This window comes from Delphinapterus leucas, chromosome 19, assembly GCF_059928025.1.
Source record: "Delphinapterus leucas isolate spDelLeu-1000000601 "Yukka" chromosome 19, BTC_Dleu_Yukka2, whole genome shotgun sequence".
Classification (NCBI taxonomy): Eukaryota; Metazoa; Chordata; class Mammalia; order Artiodactyla; family Monodontidae; genus Delphinapterus; species Delphinapterus leucas.
Genome location: NC_143147.1, coordinates 23,197,727 through 23,221,751, shown reverse-complemented (window position 1 = coordinate 23,221,751; position 24,025 = coordinate 23,197,727). Strand labels below are relative to the sequence as shown.

At 38.0% G+C, this 24,025-nt stretch overlaps 1 protein-coding gene across 2 annotated transcripts in view; it reads left to right on the top strand.

Annotated features, from left to right (window-relative positions):
• NLK (nemo like kinase) overlaps window positions 1–24,025 on the top strand; it is a 146,008-nt gene that overhangs the window by 115,101 nt on the left and 6,882 nt on the right. For both annotated transcript variants that reach the window (XR_002647724.2, XM_022596157.2), the window contains exons 4-8: window positions 5,646–5,752; window positions 7,228–7,313; window positions 11,624–11,833; window positions 14,976–15,077; window positions 20,592–20,678. Coding sequence is in view for 1 of the 2 variants with exons in the window: in XM_022596157.2 (XP_022451865.1) it covers window positions 5,646–5,752; window positions 7,228–7,313; window positions 11,624–11,833; window positions 14,976–15,077; window positions 20,592–20,678 (592 nt within the window). In the remaining variant the exon portion in view is untranslated. The remainder of the gene's footprint in view (window positions 1–5,645; window positions 5,753–7,227; window positions 7,314–11,623; window positions 11,834–14,975; window positions 15,078–20,591; window positions 20,679–24,025) is intronic.

The window sequence follows — 24,025 nt, the reverse complement described above, 5'->3', positions numbered from 1 at the left end:
ATAAATTGGAATACTATTTAAGCACTTTTTGGGGGGGGGGGGCTGCGTTGGGTCTTCATTGCTGCGTACAGGCTTTCTCTAGTTGCAGCGAGCGGGGGCTACTCTTCGTTGCGGTGCGCGGGCTTCTCATTGCGGTGGCTTCTCTTGTTGCGGAGCATGGGCTCTAGGCACGCGGGCTTCAGTAGTTGTGGCTCGCGGGCTCTAGAGCACAGGCTCAGTAGTTGTGGCGCACGGGCTTAGTTGCTCCGTGGCATCTGGGATCTTCCCGGATCGGGGCTCGAAGCTGTGTCCCCAGCATTGACAGGCAGATTCTTAACCACTGCGCCACCAGAGAAGCCCCTATTTAAGCACTTTAAATGATATAAAAGAATTGTATACCATGGAAAGATATTCACAAGATATTTTAAATTAAAAAATATATATGTATGTGTGTGTGTATGTGTGTGTGTATATATATATAAAATCTACTTTGTCACGATAATTCCACTACAAGGAATATATCACTAGGAAATAATCAGATTCACATAAAGCTATATATGTAGGATATTTATCTCATGGTTATTTAAAATAGTTTAAAAAATTAGGAATAACTTGGATTTTCAACAATGACAGATTGGTTAACTGAATTATAAATATATCCATATATTAGAACCCTCTACAGTAATAAAAATTCTGCAAGAAAACAGGCAGCAAAGCCATGTGTATGCTATAATCCCAGTTTTAAATATACATATAGGTATGCATACACAACATTTACATGAAGATATTATAGGTTAATTCAAAGAGGTAGGATTCTATGTAGTTTTTATACTCTTTGGCTTCTTTGTATTTCCCTAGTTCTGTGATGAATTTTTTTTTTTTAACTATTTTGGAAAATTTTTAAAAATACACAAAAGGAGAGACAACAGTATAATATCCATCATATACACAATACCCAGCTTCAGCAATTAGTAATCATTTTGCCAGTCTCATTTCCTTTTTATTGAGAGGAGGGGGAAAGGAGAGCTGTATTATTTTAAAGTAGATCCCAACTATCACATTATTTTACCTAAAAATACTTAAATATGCATTTCTAACTGGTAAGGGCCTTAAAAACATAACCATCATAACCTAATAAAATGAGCTAATTCCTTACTATCCCCTGATTGCCTCAAAGATCTCTTTTTTTTTTTTTTGCGGTACGCGGGCCTCACTGTTGTGGCCTCTCCTGTTGTGGCCTCTCCTGTTGCGGAGCACAGCCTCCGGTCGCGCAGGCTCAGTGGCCATGGCTCACGGGCCCAGCCGCTCCGGGGCATGTGGGATCTTCCCGGATGGGGGCACAAACCCGCGTCCCCTGCATCGGCAGGCGGACTCTCAACCACTACGCCACCAGGGAAGCCCAAAGATCTCTTTTTTTAATCAGGTTTGTTTGAATCAGGATCTAAACAAAGTACATATATTGCATTTGGTTATTATATTTCTTGAGACTTTTTATCCCAAACATTCCTCCTTTCCCTTCCCCTCACAACCCCACCCTTTCTTTCTTTCTTTCTTTCTATCTCTTTCTCTCTTTCTTTCTTTCTTCCTTCCTTCCCGCCTTCCTTTCTCTCTCTCTTTCTTTCTTCCTCCCTCCCTTTCTTTCTTTCTCATTGATTTTTTGGAGATATTTTTCCTGGAGAATGATCCACATTGTGTGTTTAGCTGATTGCTTCCTCGTGATGTCTTTTTATTTCCCATATTTCTAGTAAACTGATAATTAGAACTAGAAGATTGATTATATTGTTTTTTAAGACATGAATATTTTCTAGGCAGTGGTGTGTATATCACAGGGACATAATATCTTGTCCCACAATAAGTGCTGCTGCTAAGATTGAATGGTGGATTGAGTTGATGTGGGTCTCATTGCTTTCAAGTGGTTTTAGCAACCATTGATAATTGGTACCTTAGATCCATGGTGTCATAGAGGTTGCAAAACAGTGGGGTTTTTTTTCCCCTAATCTGTCATTACTTCTGTATTTATTAGCTGAAATTCTTCTATAAAGAACACTGAACATTTAGTATATTTTATTAGGTTTTTTTTTTTTTTTGCGGTACACGGGCCTCTCACTGTTGGGGCCTCTCCCGTTGGGGAGCACAGGCTCCGGACGTGCAGGCTCAGTGGCCATGGCTCACGGGCCTAGCCACTCCGCGGCATGTGGGATCTTCCCAGACCGGGGCACGAACCCGTGTCCCCTGCATCGGCAGGTGGACTGTCAACCACTGTGCCACCAGGGAAGCCCTATTAGAGTTTTTTAAAATATAACTCAAAAGAAAAGAAGGTAAAATCCTAAATTGTGTAGGGCCATTGAAATAATTTAAACATAGTCAATTTCACTATTATGTAACCTTAGGCAGGTTACTTGCCTTCTGTTAGCCTTAATTTTCTCATCTGTAATTGGGGATACCACTGCCTATCTTGTAGGATTGCCATGGAAATTAGATGAGATGATATATTTAAAATACTTAATGGAGTGGCTAATACCTAGTAGGTGCTCAATATATATTCATTCATTCAACAGATATTTACAGGGGACTTACTATATGTAGGCATTGTTTCTTCTGAGACTTTTGGATAGACTTGTGAACAATACAGAGAAAAAACCCTTGCCCTCATGGAGAAGGATTAGAGAGACAAACAATAGATGTAATAAGTAAATTATGTAGGATAAGTACTAAAGGAAAAAAGAAAAAGTAGGGCTGTGCGAGGGGGTAGCAATTGGACGAGGAATGCAGGACACATTCATTATTAGAGTAGTCAAAGTTGGCCTCAATCGAAAGATAAAATTGAAGCAAAGATACAAAGGAGGTGAAAGAGTTAGCCAAGTAGATGTCTGGGGAAGCACAGTCCAGGCAGAGAAAAAGGAAAGGGCTAAGGTTAGTGTGTGTTTAGCATTTTCAGAGAACAGCAAAGAGGAAAGTGACAGGGGGTGAGAGAAGGAAGAAAGCCAGATCATTTATGGCCCTGCAAGGACATTTTAAGGACTTTGACTTTTCCTCTATATGAAATGGGAAGGTTTTTCAGGAAAGTGACATAATCTGGCTTTCGTTCTAAAGCAAGATTATGTGAAGTGCATCTAAAAACTAAGATGAATTGATGAATGGAAAGGGCCATGGATAAATGTGCACTGAAGCAAATATGACAAAACGTTAAGTGTAAATCTAGGTGGTAGGCATATATATGGTGATCACTGTTTAATTATTTCAAGTTTTCTGTGTGTTTGGAAATTCTTATAAGAAAAAAATTTTTTAACTATTAAGATAACTAAATCTAACCTTGATAATAATATTGTAATTTAACTGATGTATATCATCTTATAGAAAGCTTCTAACATGTCACTGAAAACTCCTATAAGGAAATTCTACGTGCCAAATCTCATTTCCTCACTAATTTCTTTGGAAAGAGCCTGGTTAATAAAACCTAACATAAAAATTAAACCTAAGAGTATAAAAACCTTAAAATTGGATTTTCTATATAATAAGGTGACTCAATATACAGACAAAATGTAACAGTGAAAAATGTATTCTGGCTTAGAATTGTTTTAGAAATGTAGGGGTCTTGGGCCAGGCTGGTAATAGTGGACATGATAAGAAGTGGTCTAATTCTGTGGCCAAGTTTTGAAAGAACCAATAGGATTGGAGGCAGAGTGAGAGAGGGATCAAGGTTGACTCCAAGGTCTGTGGTTTGTGGTGTGACCAGCCTGCTGGAAAAATAGGTTTGCTGTGGGAAAGCCTACACCTAGAAAGTGTGTGGTGGGGGAAAGAGAGAGAATGCATCTTGGACATGGTAGTTCGAGCTGTCAATCAGACATCCCATGGAGATGATGAGTAGACAGTTTGATAGACAAGCCTGGACTTAAGGAAAGAAGATTAACTAGAGATACAAAGTTGGGAATCATCAGCATGGATGTTATTTAAAGTCATGGGACTGGATCCCATTACCCTAGAGAGTGAGTATCGAAAGAGAAGAGGACCAGGGACTTCCCTGGCGGTCCAGTAGTTAGGACTCTGTGCTTTCACTGCCAAGGACCCAGGTTCAGTCCCTGGTTGGGGAACTAAGATCCCAAAAGCCATGCTGCATGACCAAAAAAAGAGAGAGAGAGAGAGAAGAGGACCAAGCCCTGGGGCATTTCAACATTAAGTGCTTGGGAAAGAGCACCAACAAAGGAGGACTGAGAAGAAAGAACCAGAGAGGGAGAAGGAAAGTCAACAGTTGGGTGTCCTGCTAGCCAGTTGAAGAAAATGTCTCAAGGAGGAGGGCGTTTCCAACTATGGTGTGTCGAGTGTTATCAGTTATTCTCCCTTACTCCCAAGTTGTCCCTTTTCCTACCTATGTTTGCTAAAACGTTAAATTAGAAGTGTTTTTAAATCCTTCTCCCCAAATAATAATCACTTACTAGAAGAGACTTTTTAAAGCTCATAAGGGTAAGATACAAAGCCTAACATCACTTTTTGAAAATTTAAGTTTTGAAGGCAGATTCCTTCTCGTCTTTGTTTTTATAAGCCCAGCATTTACCCTTAAAACAAGCATGTAAATGCCGAAACAAGAGCCCCAGGACCTCTTAGTTCATTTATAGCTAATGGTAAGCACCCTAAGACTACAGTCTCCATAATATCTTTCTGGAAGAAGAATTTTAGGATCTGAGGAACTATGTAAGAAAGCAAAATAACTGACATTTTTGTCTTGCCTTTCCCTGCTTTCAGGTGCACAGGGCCAGGGAAGCCTTACTGTTTGACTCAGAATGTGAAACTGACTTTTACAAGGTGTCAGAAGAATTTGAATCCTGGTAGGAGCCTCCTAAAGTCAAAGGCCCTCTCCCCTTGTCTTAAGGAAGCTTATATTATTTAAATCATAAAGCTCGCCCAGACTTTTAAGGAGTCCTTAACTGCAGGCAGAGTAAGACATGCATCTTTCCTTTTCTAGATACAGCAAAAGGTGGTGCCTTCACAAGAGTCCTGAATTCCCATCTCCATTGCTCCCTGCGCCCCAGCCTTTGATCATCTGCCTTGTGTTGATTGAGCAAAACCCCGAGGGTATAACAGAGTGCAAAGCATGGGAAGCTTAAAATTTAGTAAGGGAAGTATAAATATATAAAAAGTTAAATAATAAAAGAATTCAGTTGTGAAGATTGTAGAGAGATTTGGATTTGAACTAACCATTTGCGTATTTTTAGGAGTACCATGATTTATAGAGTAACTTAAGCCACAGTTGATAGGTAGGTTGTCATCTTTTCCATTGGTGCCATGGTGGCCTAGGGTGAGACCAACAACCCTCTCTTGGGGTTCAAAGGACACTCCAGTAACATGTCTGAATAGACCCTCAGACTGGTCTTCACACTCTTCCTGGCCCAGCTGTCGTTGAAAATATTTACCCTTGTTTTTCTCTTTTATAATGCTAATTATAGTGAAGTCACTTGGTTGTTTACTTCTGCTAACTTTTTAAAATTCTTTAATTTTGGCAGTGTTTTATCTTGTGAGGGCTGGAATTGTCACCTCTTTCATGCTGTCTAGAAGCTTTCTTTTCGTAAGCTTTTTCCAGCCTTAAGAACAGAAGTTATTTAGACCTGGTACCTACTTTGCAGGGATTGGGGGCTGAATTCTCGGAACTCTCCTTAACTTGAAACCTCAAGATATGTTGTCACAGAATTGATGCAGAGTGACCTACATAAAATTATCGTCTCTCCTCAACCACTCAGCTCAGATCATGTCAAAGTTTTTCTTTATCAGATTTTGCGAGGTAAGTTTTTCTTTATGAAGAAAAAGGTAGTGTCACTGTATAAATGAAATGTTTTGCTTTTCATTTGAACTAATCTGACCTTCCAGGGCTTACTTCTTCCCTGACAACTTCTTTCTTTTGACCAAGGTGTATTTAATAATTTCTATACTTGATGTTAAATAAGAGGCTTTTAAGGGTAGCCAAGTGGTTCTTATTTTCAGTGATGGAAGAGAAGGGCCGATCTAATTCATTAGGTAGTCGAGGGGGTTAATATAGGGAGGTAAATAAGCAAGATGGTTTGTCAAACAAGAATGCTTTGTCATAAAGTTTCCACTAAACAGCCTTTAGTAGGAGTGTGTGGCTGGCATCAGATGACTAAATTGAAAAGGAACTGTGTTCCCTATGGATAACATACATTCTTCAAGCCAGCAGTAGGTGGGCCTGGCCTGAGTGTTGGCAGGCATGCCTGAGTTCAACTCTAGAAAAGCAAAATGACTCTTCAAGCATGGAGGAGACTGATAGAAACAGCCAGCTAACTAATTCTCTAGGCTGGCTCATTAAAGAGCACTGACTTGACAGAAAAGCGATTTGGGCTGACATTGTTGGAGCTTCCTCTGGCCATCAGGTGTGTCCTTCAGAATTTTGCCGTTACAAATGGAGAGTTGTTTAAAGCTGAAACAGTTTTCTTACCTAGTAAAGTACTTTTTTTCTCCCACGGGATTCAAAGAATTAAGACATTCTTTATAAAAATTGACAAGCATCTGCCAAAAGAATTAAAGCACATACAGTGTTAAAGCTAGAAAGTTCACCTTCTGTAGATATGTTGATATTTGGGGATGGGGGTGGGGTGGGGGTAGAGGGGAGACCTTTTTTTCACACTTGTAAAAAAAAAAGGGATTTGCTATATTTTATTCAGAAGACTCAGCCTTGAAGCTGTGATCTTTAGCAGTGCTAAAGCCCACAGTCTTTCAAGATGTCAAAAATATTTTTAAAGTAATTAATTACCCTCTTGATTCTTAGTGGTGGAGAATACCACCAACAAACCTGGGCAAGTTTCTGAATTTTGTCTCATCAGTGAAGATCTGTCCTGGGAAAGGCTCCCTGCTGGTTGATGGGAACTATTTTGTGGGAGCAGCTCACAATCACAGGTTGAGAGTATCAATAGCAGAGAGCTCCAGTAGCCACACTTGTGAACAATTCAAGGTTATTGGTCTGGTCAGCCTTAACTCCAGTGCTTGGAACGCTTGTCTATATACTTAAACCTCAATAATCTTTCAAATTATAGACATTATCTCTAGACTGTGCAAACCTTTGATGACATTTTATAAATTATAGTTTTTTGAGGTAGGGCTAACTCAAGCTTTTAATAATGTTCATTATGCAGTTATTTAGAGAACAATTTAAAATCCTGTACTCTTGTTTCTGTGGTTTTCCCCAAATCATTGGTTGAGTAAAAGGAATTAAGTATCTGCAGTTAAATCTGTTTGTTGTTTCAGGTTTGAAATATCTCCATTCAGCTGGCATTTTACATCGAGACATTAAGCCAGGGAATCTCCTTGTGAACAGCAACTGTGTTCTAAAGGTAGCTTTTCAGTTTATTTAAACATGTAAGAAAAAATTGGAACGTCAAGGCACGTTTAAGAACATGTTTTTGTGAAAGAAATGGTTAAATTTATTTTCATCACTTTACCAAAAGTTAAAGAACCCAGTGTTCTCTAGCAATATCACTAGTCATGGACATAGTAACTAATTTGTAGTCTTGGCTCATGGTTTCTTGGTGATATTTTGCACATGTTTTGGAAACATTGGAATTGGAATTTCAGTGTGACTAGAAATAAGAATAGAGAAGGTGATTTCTTTTCAGATTGTTCTATTATAAAGGAAGTGTATATCAGAAGAAAGATTGGAAGACCAGTAAGCTTCTACTTACGTAAGAATCAAGTGTGGCTTTTAAGAAGACTGTCTATATGTTTTTGCACAGCTAACATTTTTATATGCTTTTTGACTGAGGCAGCAAAGTAGGGAAATAGAAACATTTAAAGTGAAAATACTAAGCCAGGAAAGGGTCAAATGTAGTTCCACGGTATACAGTAACCAATTCTCAGTTATCCCTCTGAAGGGGTATTGATTACAGGATTTATTATGGTCAGCAACCCGCAAATCTCAAGATGTCAATTTCAGTTTTTTATTCTTACCCCAGTACCATCCCCACCCCATTGTCTTTTGTTAGAGTGGCTCACAAATAGCAAAATCCACATGTGTACATATACCCTACCCCTAATAGAGATGTGTATTAGCAGAACTCCTAGTGAGGGGCCCACCATATTTTTTCCTATCATAGAAATTAGAGATAAGGGCCTTCCTAGAGCTGAGTCATCTCTGTGTAAGCAAATTAAAACTCCTCTTATTTTATGAGTGGCTAAAGTATTATATGGTGCTTCAGTCTACAGTAAATATTCTTAACATTTCAACTGATATATTTGAAAAAGAAAAGAACTGTTTATAGATGTTGTCTTATTTTAAACATTTTTTAAACATATTTTAAAGACTGTCATTAGTACTTAGCTTGTTGGCAGTTAAACTAAACCTTAAAACCAAGTATATAAATGAATTTCAGGGTTTTTTTGTTGTTTTTTTTGCAGTACGCGGGCCTCTCACTGTTGTGGCCTCTCCCGTTGCAGAGCAAAGGCTCGGGATGCACAGGCTTAGCGGCCATGGCTCACGGGCCCAGCCGCTCTGCAGCATGTGGGATCTTCCCGGACCAGGGCACGAACCCGCGTCCGCTGCATCGGCAGGTGGACTCTCAACCACTGCGCCACCAGGGAAGCCCAAATTTCAGTTTTATCTTAAATGCTTTCTTTAAACTGTGGGCCAGTTTTCTTCAAAAGCTGATGTTATACTGCTTTTGAATAAAAAATTTCCCTTCACTTTATCCTTGAAGAACTCTGTTCCTGTTTTAACTCTAGAAAGATTTAAAACCTATTTTTCATATCTTCCCTGAAAACAACTAATATTGTAGTTCATTCTTTTGTTTCCACAGAAAATTAATTGTCCCAAAACCCACTAAAGTAAATATTCCTTCTATAGGTCATTGAGTTCATTCCCCTGCCACCATCACTTTTTAAAAAGAGCCGTAGGGACTTCCCTAGTGGTCCAGTGGTTAAGACTCCACGCCCCCAGTTCAGGGGGCCCGGGTTCAATCCCTAGTCAGGGAACTAGATCCCACATGTGGCAACTAAGACCCGGCGCAGCCAAATAAATAAATATTTTTAAATAAAAATAAAAAGAGCTGTAACCTATCCCCATAACCTATTTTTATTCTTAAAAAAAAAATTAAGAACGTTATACTCAGGGACTTCCCTGGTGGCGCAGTGGTTAAGAATCCGCCTGCCAATGCAGGGGACATGGGTTCAAGCCCTGGCCCAGGAAGATCCCACATGCCGTGGAGCAACTAAGCCCGTGCACCACAACTATTGAGCCTGTGCTCTAGAGCCCACTAGCCACAACTACTGAGCCCGCGTGCTGCAACTACTGAAGCCCGTGCGCCTAGAGCCTGCTCCACAACAAGAGAAGCCACCGCAATGAGAAGCCTGCACACTGCAATGAAGAGTAGCCCCTGCTCTCCGCAACTAGAGAAAGCCCATGCACAGCAATGAAGACCCAACACAGCCAAAAATAAATAAATAAATATTTTAAAAATAAATAAACCCTGGTTTAAAAAAAAAAAAAAAAAAAACCTTATAGTCAGGAATTCTTTGTCCTATTCATACCAAATCACTTTATGACAATTTAAGCCAGGTTCTTCTTATTTCAGTTTCTGTGTAGAATCTGTCATGCTTGACGCCGTTAACTGCTTGCAGTCCATTTTCCAAATCGTTATGGTATTGTAACCTCTGGCTACATGAATGAGTAAAAAGAAAATGTCATTTATGAATAAACAACATACAGATGAGAACAAATTGAAATTTTGCTCTGTTCCTTTAACTTGTCTTAGCAGCCTACTTTTAAAAGCCAGAGTAGAGTGCCAGTCTACTGATGCCAATTCTCTCTTCTCAAACGTAAAAATGCATAGAAAATAATTATGATAAAACATTTTTTAAAAATTAACGCCCTTTCAGATTGTGAATATATTTTGTTTACTATTAGGCACAAAACAGATAATTTTGCTGGAAATCGAATATCTTTTTGGTTATCTGACCATATAAGCTTCTTACTTTGAATTTAGCCTGTCTTCCAGATAAATTGCCAAAAATGATTCCAGATCTGTTTTATAAGAGAAAACATTTTCTGCTGGGTAGGTGGTTGGTTGTTTTTTTTTTTTCTTTTTAGTATAAATACAAGAAAATTAAAGTGGATTTAAGTCCTTTCCTTTAGTTTTATTTTGTTTTAAAAGATATCCTGAAATTTTTTGGCCAAGTAATAGAGCGTTTAAACATTATGTGTTATTTGAACACTGGCCTTTGGGAGGATTTGAAAAACAACATATGCCTTTCTTCCTTTTTGGTGTAGTTTTTCCTGTGTGATCTGGAAATGTACTTTCATTTTTAAGTTTTAAAGATGTTATACTTCTTCATCCCCACATACAAACATGAATTCATTTGATGTGACCAGGCATAGTACATTCAAGATAAAAAGAGAGGATTGCCAAAAATTAGGGGTAAAATTTGTTTTCTTTAAAGCAGTGGTTTTCAAGTTTTTTTAAGCTTCCAGACCCTTTTTTCAAATGAAATATTACGCTGGGACCTCAACTTAGAAGACAGATAAAAAGTGTTCTTTTTGTCCCTTATAATATTGACTCAGAGTTAATCAGTGAGAACACTGGAGCTTAGATGGTCATTCCTCTTTTATCTCATCCTCAGTGCTCCCAGTTTTTGTTTTGGTTGCCCAGTATCAAGAAAATCTTAATTCCTGAAAATAAGCAGAAGTTGCTGGTGGTGGCACTGCTGCTATTTACTAACAGCTCACCTTGCAACCTCCAAATACTTTTCACTTAAACAGAAAGAGCAAGAAAAGATTTATTCCTAGGTCTGCATGTAAATTAATCAGTCTTTCTCATTTACCATTATGTCTCCAAGTTCTAGCATACTGTCTAAAATATAACAGGCACTCAATTAATTAAATGTTAATGGTGTGAAGAAATGAAGGAACCTGTTAGCATTGTTATTCTACAGTGTGCTACATTTTGACATATTCACACATTTGAGTGTATATTTTAAATAGATACATGTGAAGTTTAGGTAAAATGTTTACGGAATTCCTGAAGTACCTCCTCAGAACTGGATTCAGCAGGACTCCGTTTGAAACCCATAGCTTTAAAGAAATTTTACTATATATATTCCATTGAGATAGTGAACATATGGGAATTTCCTCCAGTCTAGTGGTTAGGACTTGGCGCTTTCACTGCCAGGGCCCCAGGTTCCATCTCTGGTCGGGGGAGCCAAGATCCTGCAAGCCATGTGGTGCGGCCAAAAACAAACAAACAAAAGATAGTGAACATAGTTAGCTCAGGAGGTCTTCAAGATTTTCCTTGTAATATCTTCCTCCATAAGCCAGCCTTGAAAATAAATTAGCTTGATTTGTTCATTAAACCTAGAAGTATGCATTCAGCTGCTTTTTGTTTGTTTAGTTAGTTACAGTTGAAAACAGATGAAAAATGAAAAGCATATCTTTATAATACATCATTTTATATAGAAATATGGAAGTTTGAGACTTTTCTTCCCTTTCATCCAAATAAGATCAAATTATGTTGACACAAATATACTCTGCCTATATCATTGAAAACTTTTCAAAGTTCAGAGGTCTATCAAGATTTTAGTTTTTTGTTATTTTGTTTTACTTTTAAACTTGTAAATATATTTGTTTGACAATATTTTGATAATCTTTTCTATTTAGATTTGTGATTTTGGATTGGCCAGAGTGGAAGAATTAGATGAATCCCGTCACATGACTCAGGAAGTTGTTACTCAGTATTATCGGGCTCCGGAAATCCTGATGGGCAGCCGTCATTACAGCAATGCTATTGACATCTGGTCTGTCGGATGTATCTTTGCAGAACTACTAGGACGAAGAATACTGTTTCAGGCACAGAGTCCCATTCAGCAGGTATGATTTCACTTTAGGCTTTAGGAGCTTTTCAATTCTGTTACAGATTTAAAGGAAAAACCATCTTGCACACACGTCTTGGGCTTATTCATTGTACTGTCTAAATTGCTTTTAGCAAATTCAAGCTCACTTAAAATTCAGAAAGTTATGAAGTTGAAGATTACAGAGATATTGATTTTGCAACTTACGAGCCTATTAGAGGGAATGTTGACTTTATTACACGCACTGATGCATGGCAGCAGACTCAGATGTAACAGTTTGCGCAGGTGTAATCTTCAGTGGTTAGAGGGCCTCTGTTCTTTCTAACTGAATGGATCGGACATGAAAATGTATTGGGTTGACTTAATGTACTTACACTTTGTGCTTAGAATATAAATTTTAAGTGTTGACTTCTTTAAATATGAACATTTAGAAACCCTTTCTAACCTTTATTGAGCTAAAATATTTAAATGTGGCAGAGAACATCAGGAGCTGATTAAACTGTAGCTTCAGGAAACCGTTCCTGATATTATACTTTAACTGTCCGTCTTTATAGCTAATTCATTACTACCCATATTTTCTTCGGGGTAATTCCTAAGTATTTTTTATTCATAAATTTTAACAATATTGTTTGCGTGAGAATAACATAACAATGATGAGTCAGGCCATAGAATCAAATTGGTGGGTTCAAATCCTAGCTCCGCCATTTGCTATCTGTCAGATCTTGGGCAAGTTAAACTGTTCCTGAGGATTGTTGTGCAGATTAAATGAAGTAGTAAAGCTGAAAGTAAGGCCTGGGGTCTAGTAAGCACTTAGTAAACCTTAGCAGTTATGATGGTCGTGGTGGTGGTGTGCCAGGGTGTGAGGGATACAGCCATAAATAAGACAAAGCTTTGTGAAACTTTCACATGAGATAGAAAATAAGTATACCAATAAATATAATCCCAAGTAATGATAAATTCTATGAAGAAAAAAATTAAACCAGGTTAGGGATAGAGAATGATGATGGAGCAGAGCAGTGCTAAAGGACTCTTCGAAGGGATAACATTTGAGGAGTGACCCAAGTGAAATGAGGGAGCGAGATACCGGGAAGATATCAGGAAAAGGGACAACCAGAAGGTGCCTGGACGGAGGTGAGGCGTACCTGGGACAAAAGGGACAACCAGCATAACAAAGCCCTTTGAGGCAGGAACAAGTGTGGCGTGTTGGAGGCATGGTTTGATTAAGGAAGAGTATGTAAGAGATGAGGTCAGAGAGAAAGAGCCTGACCATGGAGACCTGATAAGGACTTTGGATTTTATTCTATCCAAAGTGTGATGGAAAGCTCTCTGTTTTTGAGCAAGGGTTTTGAGCAAGGGAGTGTTAAGATTTTGATTGATCACATTTTAAAAGATCACCCTAACTATTGTGTATCTTTGTAAATAATTCACGCACCTGACCAAAAATGAAATCATTTCCTTTATGCTCTATCTACCAAGAATTGTTAACTGATACATTAGAAACTATATATGCTCTGATCAACATTTAAATCTATTTCTCTGCTATACATTCAGTCTTTTTGTTTAAGTTTACATCTTTTAAAATTGATCCTGGTGATAAAAAATTATCATATATAATCTAATGTTGGATACTATTGATAATATTCACTTTACTATTCAATTTCTTTAGAAGGTAGAGTTTAACAGACTTACCTGTAAGATGATATGTCATATCTGGACATAAGCTGCCAAACAGAAAAGCTTAAGTAAAAATTAAGATGTTCAAATACTATATATTGAACAAGGATCTTGGGTTGCTGCTGAAAAGAATGTACAAAGGAAAGTGTGAAGCAACTGGAACGGGATTCAAATATCTCATTTTCTAGAGAGATAACATAGGTCTTGAGTTTGCCAGTCTCATGTAGCCACTGAAGTCTCCTTCACATCTGTCAGTCATCAGTGTATTTTGGAGTGAGAAATCAAGATCTAAAGTGAAAAAAGAGTCTAACTTCTAAATGGAAGTAGATACTTTCTGTAGCATTTTCTCCTTTATCTTCGAGAAATAAATACCCTATGTACTGTAGTACCAGCAGACTTCATAAAAATGTTTCTCATCCATAGGTCTGACACATACATTTTAGACAACTTTCTCAATATTTCCATTTGTTTTCATGAGCCAGTCATTTCCTTCGGCCTTTAGTGTAGTTGTTAGAGGTCCAAAAGTATCGCCAACACACTTTTCCCAAAGAGCTTTTATATAGAGATCTTTTATTCTGTGCAAAACAAGCTACTTGAGAATCTCTATTATCCTGGAGGGCAGTGATACTGATGGCTACCCATAGCTTAGTTAAGTGCAGAAAATAGTGCTTTGTATTTGGCAACCCCAGAACCAGGAAAATAAGTATTCACTGTATAAGAATTTTCCATCCTGGAGGAATTAGAATGAAATGTTATTGCTAATTGGGTTATGAAATTAGAACAATCATAGCACTAAAGAAAATTGTTAAGGTAGTTTGCTACCTACAAAGACTTGGTTGTGAGAAGACCATTTTTATTGCTCTCCTTTATTGTGCACAGCTAATTAGGTGTGGCCTTATGCGGTGTCATAGTTTTCTAAATCACACGGTTTTTCGCCAGTATAATAGATTTCTAGCATAACCAGAATGTAAAGGGTCTGCACTGGCCCAAACTTAGCTTTTATTTCAGGTGTGAATGTTCTGAGTATTTACTAAATCACAGCTGCCTGGTTTGGATTAGCTCCTCCATGAGCCTGAATCCGTTTGAAGCATCAGAATCCATTGATTAACTGTTTGAACACAATAGTCATTAGCCGTCACTGAGAGTGCAGTTTGTTTCTACAAGGATCATAGAGGCTGCAGTATCAAGACATGGGGCAGGCAGATGCAGACCCTAAATTACTATAGCCTTAGAATGCCATGCTTGCCAAAACTATTTTCTCTATTTGTATCTTACAGATTCCTAATAAACATTTATCTGTTTGTTTGTTTGTTTGTTTTTAAAAAGGCCAGAAAGCGAAAGTAGAGGCTCCTACCAGTTAATCTGGAAGTTGCCTTAATATTTTTTTCCCCCAAATTTGGTCCTCATCTCTAACGCTGTGATTTAAGAGTAATGAAATGTTGTTTCCGTGAGCTTACTGTCCATCTGTACTTCATGTTTCCTCATAGTTGGATTTGATCACAGATCTCTTGGGCACACCATCACTGGAAGCAATGAGGACAGCTTGTGAAGGTGCTAAGGCACACATACTCAGGGGTCCTCATAAACAGGTAAGAGGAGAAGAAGGGCTCTGTATTTGGTAACCATCTGTTTGGGCAGAGTTTTCTTCCAACAGAATAATGAAATGAGGATTTTTAAACAAAAGCATTATTTGTAGGTTTTATTAGTTTTTTTATGTCATGGCCATAAGTAAGAAAATGTTAAAGTATTTGTCAAACCCAATAGAATATAGTATAGTAATTTCCAATGCTATAGGAAAAAGTAAATATTTTTGTAGCACCTTTGCTAATAAATGACCCCTGGCTTTTGTCTCCTGGTTTTTGATGTGTCCGGGAAAAGTTACTGGGGGTGGAGCTTTGACCTCAGTACCATAACCTAGTGCATGTATACTCAAGATATACTTTCCACATACTGAGCCAAAATACCTGGTATCTCTTATTCCAGCCAGGAATGTGAAGCTGTTTCTATTGCACTCTTGCCACTAACACAGAATCAGATGTGAATGTTGTTAGAAAAGAAGTATGAAGAGAGATTGCCAGATTTGCACTGATCAATATTACTTGCAACCAGCCAAGTCACTGCTGAGAAAGACAAGATGGTTATTATCTCCACCCTGTCGATTTAGCAGCATTTTTTAGAAGCACTTTCCTAATCTCCTTTGGACAAAACAGCTTAATGATGTGAAGAGTGAGTAAGGGGAATACTTTTCCTAGGAACAACAAACCGAAACAGAAGAGAGAAGGCTTGAACAGGAAGACTCGGCAACTAATTTTCCTGGGCTTTGCCTTGCTTTCTTTTAAACTGGGCATTTAGATGATCTGATTGATCATTAGAAGATCTGGTTGATCTAATTGATAGACCAAATGACAGACTGAGTTTGACAGTCCTCTCAGTTACCTGCCAGACATTTGGTCAAGGCCTTACCTTTCCCTTGTGGTTCCCTCTCTGTGATTCTAGTGACTCCAGAGCTTCCGTTTTGACAGGCAAAAAGGGCAATGGGTAAAGTGTGTTATCTTCTAAAACCAGCCTGAACTAGTAAATGTAGATTTACTACTAGAGATGTAGGTGCTGGTATTTTAAATAGCCCCCTGCTGGTTACATCCTTCTGTTGCATTTAGTTTAGAAGTATAGAATCATTTGGGCCCTAACTCCCTTAGAAGAGCACAGTAAGTCTTAACCTAGAGGAAGGTTCTATATAAATAGAAAGAACTAACAAGATCTGTTATGTTCAGTTTACTGGCCAGTATCAGGAATATTAAACTAATTTATCAATACCTGGCGCATATACCTTCAAAGCAATTTTTAAAAATGTTGTTGTATATATGCAAGTAATACGTGAGTGCATGTAAAATAAAAATTTTACAGACAGTTAGCCATCCAGAGCTACCCCCACGCCATCCTAGTCTCTTCTGGATTAATTTTAGAGTATCTTTCCAGACATATTTTTCTATGCATTTATTTACATAATTTGTACAAACAGAAATATGTACTATTATTTGTTGGGACTTTTTAAAAAATATACATATACAGGAGAACCTTATTGGCTATCTTCTTAAAGTCACAGATTACTGCCTCAAATTAATATACTTGTGTTGGTTTATTAATATACATACTTGCATGTGGCATCAGTCAGGACTCTTTCCACTGAGACAGTTAAAACTAACTTAAGCAAAAAAGGGAACTTACTGGCTCATATAACTGAAAAGTCTTGAGCTACCACTGACTTCAGGCTCTGCTGGATTCAGGTAGTCAAGTGATATTTCATGCCAGGAATCTGACTCTTCTGTTCTGTTTTCCTGTGTGGTGGCTTCATTTTCAGACAGGCTTTCCCCCATGTGTTTGCAAAAATGGAACCAGTAGTCTAGCCCTGCGTTCTCTTAGCATATCAGTCCTCAGGAAAGAGCTTTCCCAAATAGATCCATAAAAATATTTGGAAGGTCTCTGATTCCATTAGGAATGTATTTGGTTATGAGTAATAGAAAACCTTGCTTACAGTGGTTTAAAGAAATAGAAGTTTTTTTCCTCATATCATGAAGTCCCAGAGGTAGGCAGTCTGGTGATGGCATAGCAGCTCAATTATGTCATAGAGGATTTAATTTTTTTCTTTCTCTCTGCTTTTGCCATCTTTAGAATATTGACTTCATAGCCTCTTGCCTATTGCCTCATGGTCACAAAATGACTGTAGCTTGTCCAGAAATCATCCATATTCAAAGGGAAAAAATGGAGGAAAAAGGGGGCACTAGCACTGTCTGTTCCTTTTATCAGGAAAGCAAAAGTTTTCCCAGAAGCCTGCCTAGCAAACCTTTGCTTATATGTCATTGTCCAGAACTATGTGATATGTGGCCTCCGAGATGGCAAGAGAAGCTAAAAAAAAAAATGGGTCTTTTCTATCCCAGTTAATACAGGTAGATAGGGATAAAAGGATTGGAGGTGTGTGTTAGCTTATCCATTCCATTGTATGTTCCTGACCTGTATTAACTGTATGCCCATCCTGGAACCAGTCGTGGTGCTCAGGGGAATATACCATATGATTGGCCAGGCCTGGGTCAGGTGCCCATCCTTGGAGTTCAGAGATTGAAATCAAGCCCAGCCAAACCACTTGATTTGAGAGTGAAAAAGGGAGTGGTTCCCTTAAAGTCAGGAAACGGGGGGCAGACAAGAACACTATATGGCATTTTTAATTTACTGTCTCTTTTCCACAACTCAAAATCTTAGCTGCCATGGCCCAGGGATCTATTAAGGGCAGATACTTGTTGAGGCACCGCCGTTTTGGTAGGATTGAAAAGTCTCTTATCAGCCCTTCGTCCCTTTGTTCATCTCTTATAAGGTTTAGATCTTCATCATTCCTCAGATTGTTCTCAGCTAATTGTGTCAGAAATAGGTAAAATATTTTCACTGAGGCGGAAATGGTCCTGTCCCCTGACAGGGGCCTTATCTTACAGTTAAGAGACTCAGAGTATGGTAGAGAGTTCGTTCAATTCAAACTTCTTATGTTTCAATTGGGGGTTTCTTTTATATAATCCCAAGAATGCTTACTCGAGTGCACCGTGCATGGCGCCACTCAACGCTGCTGACTGAGGAGCTCAGCTTCTCTGCTGCCGGGTGAAGACTGTCAGCAAGTATCTAACAGGCCCTGTGCAGCCTGGCCGGTGCTGCCGGGGTGACCACACCCTGCAGTTGGCGCACGATGACTGTGGCACATACCATCTAGGGCCTCTTGCCCGGGCATAATGACTGGTAAACTAGAGGGGAAGAAAATGGAATTAGAAATGCAGCATTTCTAGTATTGCATCTTTCCTGTGGAGCCAATGCTAAATTATTAACAGGTGTCATTCTAGAGAGGTACTGGCATGACCGAACTGACTCTTTTTCTCTGTCCCTCTTTTTAACTCGCATATATAATATAAACACAGGAAAGGAGAAAGCATATCAGATGACTGTTTAGGCTGAAATGAAACTCAGGCCTATCTTTAGTGTATTTCTTGGGGTATACTTCTGTAAAGAAAGATAATATTGGGGGGGTGGATTTTAAAAAGTTCAGGTAGCCTTAAACATCCACTCTTGATTTTCACAAGCTCCCCACCCCATACCCAATTGTCCTTGAGTCATAAATTTTGCCTTCTAATTTGTCTTATATCCTCTATTCAGTGGCCTCTGGAACTGTTTATGTGTTTTCCTTGCCCACAGAGAGGTGTTATTCATCTTTGTTGTCCCAGCACCTAGCTCAGGGTCTGGCACTTGGTGGATGTTAGATGATCAGCAGTGGTGGTGGTAGGTAAGCAGGTCTGTACTTGTGCAGTCTAATGGATGAGAAAGCCAAGGTTCAAGGGACTTATCTGAGTCTAGTGATGGCAGGGTTAGAATTTGAAGCCGCGTCTTCTAGTACTCATTCCAGTGTTCCCTTCCCTATAACCTGCCTGCACCACAAAAATGGGATGAGGGGTAGATTCACTTTGAGAGTGGAAAGAAAAGAATTGCTTATGGAGAGACATTTTGGTCAGTAAAAACTGACTGGAATTTGGCTGCCATCCTGCACAAGCCAGTGAAAAAAAGCACAGCTATTCACAGTCAAACCAAGAATTGGAATCTTTTAAGAATATCAAATTACTTCATTTTACACAATAAAAAAGTTCTTATGGAAAATATATGTAAATTGTAAGTTAAAACCTCTCCCCACGCTCTCCACAATCCCCCTCTCCTTTATCTTGACTAATACAAATAATTTCAGAGCTGTCATAGATTTACATATTTTTAGCAGGAAAACATGTAAATGCATCAAGGAGTAGTAAATTGGTCTACAAATATATATATATGGGTTTTAGGGGATTTTTTTTTTGGTCGCACCCCACAGCACACGGGATCTTAATTCCCCAACCAGGGATCGAACCTGTGCCCCCTGCAGTGGAAGTGCGGAATCCTAACCACTGGACCGCCAGGAAATTCCCATCTACAAATATTTAAATGCCAACTATATATGGGTTCTGTGCACATAATGCTTTTTACCTATAGTAATCCTATCAAGTGTCATGCAATTTTAGAACTAAAGTAAACTTCAGTGATCATTTAGTCCAACCTCCTCATTTTATACTTAAGGATACTGAGATTCAGGATGTTGGTTTATCTAATTAGTTAGTAAACTAGAACCCCCATCTCATCTCCTGTTACTCTTGATCCTGAAGAAAACATCTGTATGGTGAATAATTACCTCCTGATGATTCTGAGGTGTCTTGTTGTTCTTGTAGAATTTTCGTCTACGGCTTAACTGAGGGAAGGAGGCAGATATGTAAAATACTTGATGTTAGTGGTTATCATAGTAGGATTCTAGGCCCGTGATTGAGATATAAGGAGACCTTTTAGTGTTACTTGCGTGAGAGACAGTGCAGTGATGCCATTCAGCTGCTCCATCCCCTGACCCTCCAAGCAGCGAAATAAAAGCTTTATAAGCTCTGTGGCTTCTCAGGTCATTAGAGTCATCTCCCTGCCTCAGTGCAAGAGGGTTAGATATAGGCATGTGGATATACCTGCCACTTTAAAAAGACAGTTATTGAGTGAGTAATCAGTGCTAAAGTGGTGTCATCCTTTCTTAGAAGATTCTGTAAATTCCCGAGTGTCCTAAGGCTCCTTTAGTGTTTTAGCAGGGTAATGTTGCCGTAAGACATAGTTCACATGCCTACTTTGCGCAGTTTACTTGCATGTAGCTAAGGTTTTAAATCTTCTTTTCTCCCATCCTTGGGCGTGTTTGGTCTTCCCTTCCTGCCAAAGCGTGTATGATATCAGGCTAACAGGAGCTCCGTATTTTCAGGATTAGCTTTCATTTTTCATAGGCTCTTCTGTGCTCTGACCTACAATGGGTAATCGTGCAATATAAAATATGCCACTGAAAGTCAGTGACAGTTGTTGCTTTTGAAGACTGGTTAATGAGGGGAATACTCATTTCCTTTGAGTTGAGACTCATGTGCACACACCTTTTGAGCTGGGTACTTACCTTGTCATAAATTGGCTGTATTCCATATCTACTTACACAAACACTCACTTGCATATTTGAATTCTTTATTTTTTCACAGCCATCTCTTCCTGTACTTTATACCCTGTCTAGCCAGGCTACACATGAAGCTGTTCATCTCCTTTGCAGGATGTTGGTCTTTGATCCAGTAAGTAGTGTTTGTTTTTATATTTTTTTAATGAATTAAAAATATGTGTTCTAAGAAAAACATCCTGGCTTTGAATAGATGGGCAATGTAAATAATGACTTTTTTTTTTAATGAATAATGACTTTTTAAAAGATAAACTTCAGCCCCCAGTTCCATGTGTATCATGCTCACCCATCACACAGAAGTTTGAGTATTAACGCATAAGAGTCTAGGTGAAGAGAGATAAGGAACGGTACCATCCTTATTTATCTCAATATTTGTAAAAGGAGTTTGACACCAATTTGAATTAGGAAAAAAAAATTTTTTAACATTATTTGAAAAAAATCTGCCCATTGTATTGCGTAAGGAAATATTTACTCTGGGTTGTTGAAATGGTGGCTTTTCCAAATGCCATTTCTAGACTTGACTCTTCTGGGGCAAAGTTCAGCTCTTCGTTTATTCGTTTGTCCAAAGAATATTCATTATTTGCATCTGTGCCAATAACTGTTGTCAAAGAAGACTAAAAAACGGAAGCATTTAGGAAAGAAAATTTTACTTGCCGAGAGTACATGGAAGTCACCAAATACAAAATACAACAGGTATTTAAAGGGGAAAAATACCCACAAAATTACCAGTTAAGTTTACATTGGTTTGTTCATGATGAGAAAACAGCAACTTTCTCACATGATTAAATAAATCCACAGAAGTCAGAACTATCTTCAGATGTCAGCATAACAAAGATTAGGGATAAAAATGTTTTGTTAGGAAGTCCAGGTTTGTGGGAAACAGGGTTCTGTTATTTGGGGGACCAGAACCAATCAGAGTGATCAAGTTATTTTTATTACATCTCAGGGTGCAAAGTGGATTTTTTGTTTGGTTGGTGTTTTTGTTTTCCTTTTGTTTGTTTACTTTGGCATGTGAGGTACTTAGTGATACGGGAAGCAAGACAAAGTGGCAGTTCTTGTTCCCACAGTCTCTCCTTGTGGTCAAGTTCCTGCCATTAAAGACAGTTTCAGCCACATAATTTGCTGAACGAGCTAGTGGTTTAGTGTCATTAGTTTGATATTTTATTTCACAAGTTTATCTGCGTAGCTAACAGGAGATGTTGATTAATACATAGAGACCTTTTGTATGGTTAACAAAACTAGAGGCACGTGAACTTCAGGTTTCAGAGGTAATTTCTGTCTGCCCATTGAGGATTTTCTAAAGTCCCTGAGGTTAAATTTACTTTTCTGTGTCAGAAATATGTTATTTTCTTTATTAGTTCCACTTAGATTAAAAACGAGGAACTGTGTAATTCACCTGTACCAGGTTTTTCCCGCAGTACTTACAGCTGTTGGGTATCCTCTTTCTCTGAGATCCCATGTTTATTTATGATCCTGACCTGCCAGGAGCTCATGGCTGGAACTCTTAAGGCTGGAATTTCCTGAACTGTACGGCGGATACCACGCATATTTCCTGGGAGGCCTTTTAGACATCAGTTCTACATGTGAAATGTAGTCCTTATTCCTTAACAGTGGGATTGTCACACCTAATTAAATGAAACCTTTGGTGTGGTCATAGTTACAAATTAGATTTATCTATAAGAAGGAGATGTGATTTATCTGGAATTTTTTTCTGACACATGCTTACTGAATTTAGTTTGTGATTGATATTAAGGATTCTTTTTCTAGTTCTGAGGGTTCATTTAGAAATAGATACCTTTTTTTTTTTTTTTTTTTTTTGGTGGTACGCGGGCCTCTCACTGTTGTGGCCTCTCCCGTTGCGGAGCACAGGATCCGTAGACGCGCAGGCTCAGCGGCCATGGCTCACGGGCCCAGCCGCTCTGCGGCATGTGGGATCTTCCCGGACCGGGGCACAAACCCGTGTCCCCTGCATCGGCAGGCGGACTCTCAACCACTGCGCCACCAGGGAAGCCCTAGATACCATTTTTAAAGAATGTTTCACTCTGGTTTTAACCTGTTAAATTTGAGGGTTAGTGATACATTAAGAAGAAAGAAATGAGGGTTTTATTACCTCAAAATAGTGATGACATTAAACAAATCTCCAGACATCGTAATTTATGTAAAGGCAGTAAACAGTTACAAGCAATATTTTTAAAGCATAACAATAATTATTAGGAATTTAGACAATTATTTACTTTTTTCTCGACAAACAAAAAAACACTGTTATCTTGCATACACGTCTTCCTATCATCACCCATTCTTTTACGTTCTTTAAAACAATACATATGTACTTTAACCCAAAGGTATTTGCACATCTTTTTTAACTGTTTATTGATGGCTACTCAATACTGTATTAATGAAGAGCCTAGGTATATTAAAATTATGTTGTCCATGTATCCAAAGACCATTTATTAACTCAAATTAATGTTAGTAAGGTCTTAATGTTAATTAAGAATTAGGAGATTGAAATTTTAGTTGACTCATTAAGCCTTTATGATTCGTAGTATACAAAAAACTAATTTCTTTTTAGAAACACATTACCTATTATGATTCATCTCATTTAGTTTAACACATAATTTGTAATTCCATAATCTTAGACAGTGTAATATTAGTTTATCTGACCAGCAAAACCAGTAGGAAAAAAAGTCAAATTCAAAATGATTAGGCTTTTTATGAGAAAACAAACCTAAAACTTATATAAATGAGAATATTGTATTAGCATTATTTGTACAGGTGTTTTTAAATTTTTATAACTGTTAACTCAGGCTGATTTGTCCAAAGAGTCATCTTGTATACAATTATCTTATACAATTATATACCGGATATTAAAACTTCTAAGTTGTTTAAGAGAAATATTTTGCCTACTTTGTAATCTAGTAATCAAGTAATAGTATTATTTTAACTCCCAATTAAAGCTTTTTTTAATCTTTGAGTTATAACTTGAGCAAGCAAAAATTTCTAAAGAGCCAAAATATTTTATTCATACGGAAGAAGAATGTTTTTACATCTTTCCATTGCTTTTTATATGTCTTTAATGTGTTGATACTGTTTCTAAAAGCCAGTTGCAATAGGAGTTTGCTCCATTTGATTTTAAGAGATCTCATAATATGATGTATTAACTCCCCTCAGAAGTATACGAAGTACATCCGTTTATATTTGTAAAATGGAAAATTTTATCACTTATTCAGAACTAGAAGAGCCAATTTTGATAAAGTAACAAAATCTAGGTTATAAACAAGTGAAGTGTCCATATCTATTACAAATGTTGATTACTTAAACAAGATGTGATTAAGACATAGAGGACATAATTATGCACCATCAATTCCTTCAAAAGAACATCACTATTAAATCTGAGAAATTTTGTGGGTTTTTTTTCCCTCAATTTAACAGGACAGTTTTTCTTTTCAGTGTTCTTACCCCTTA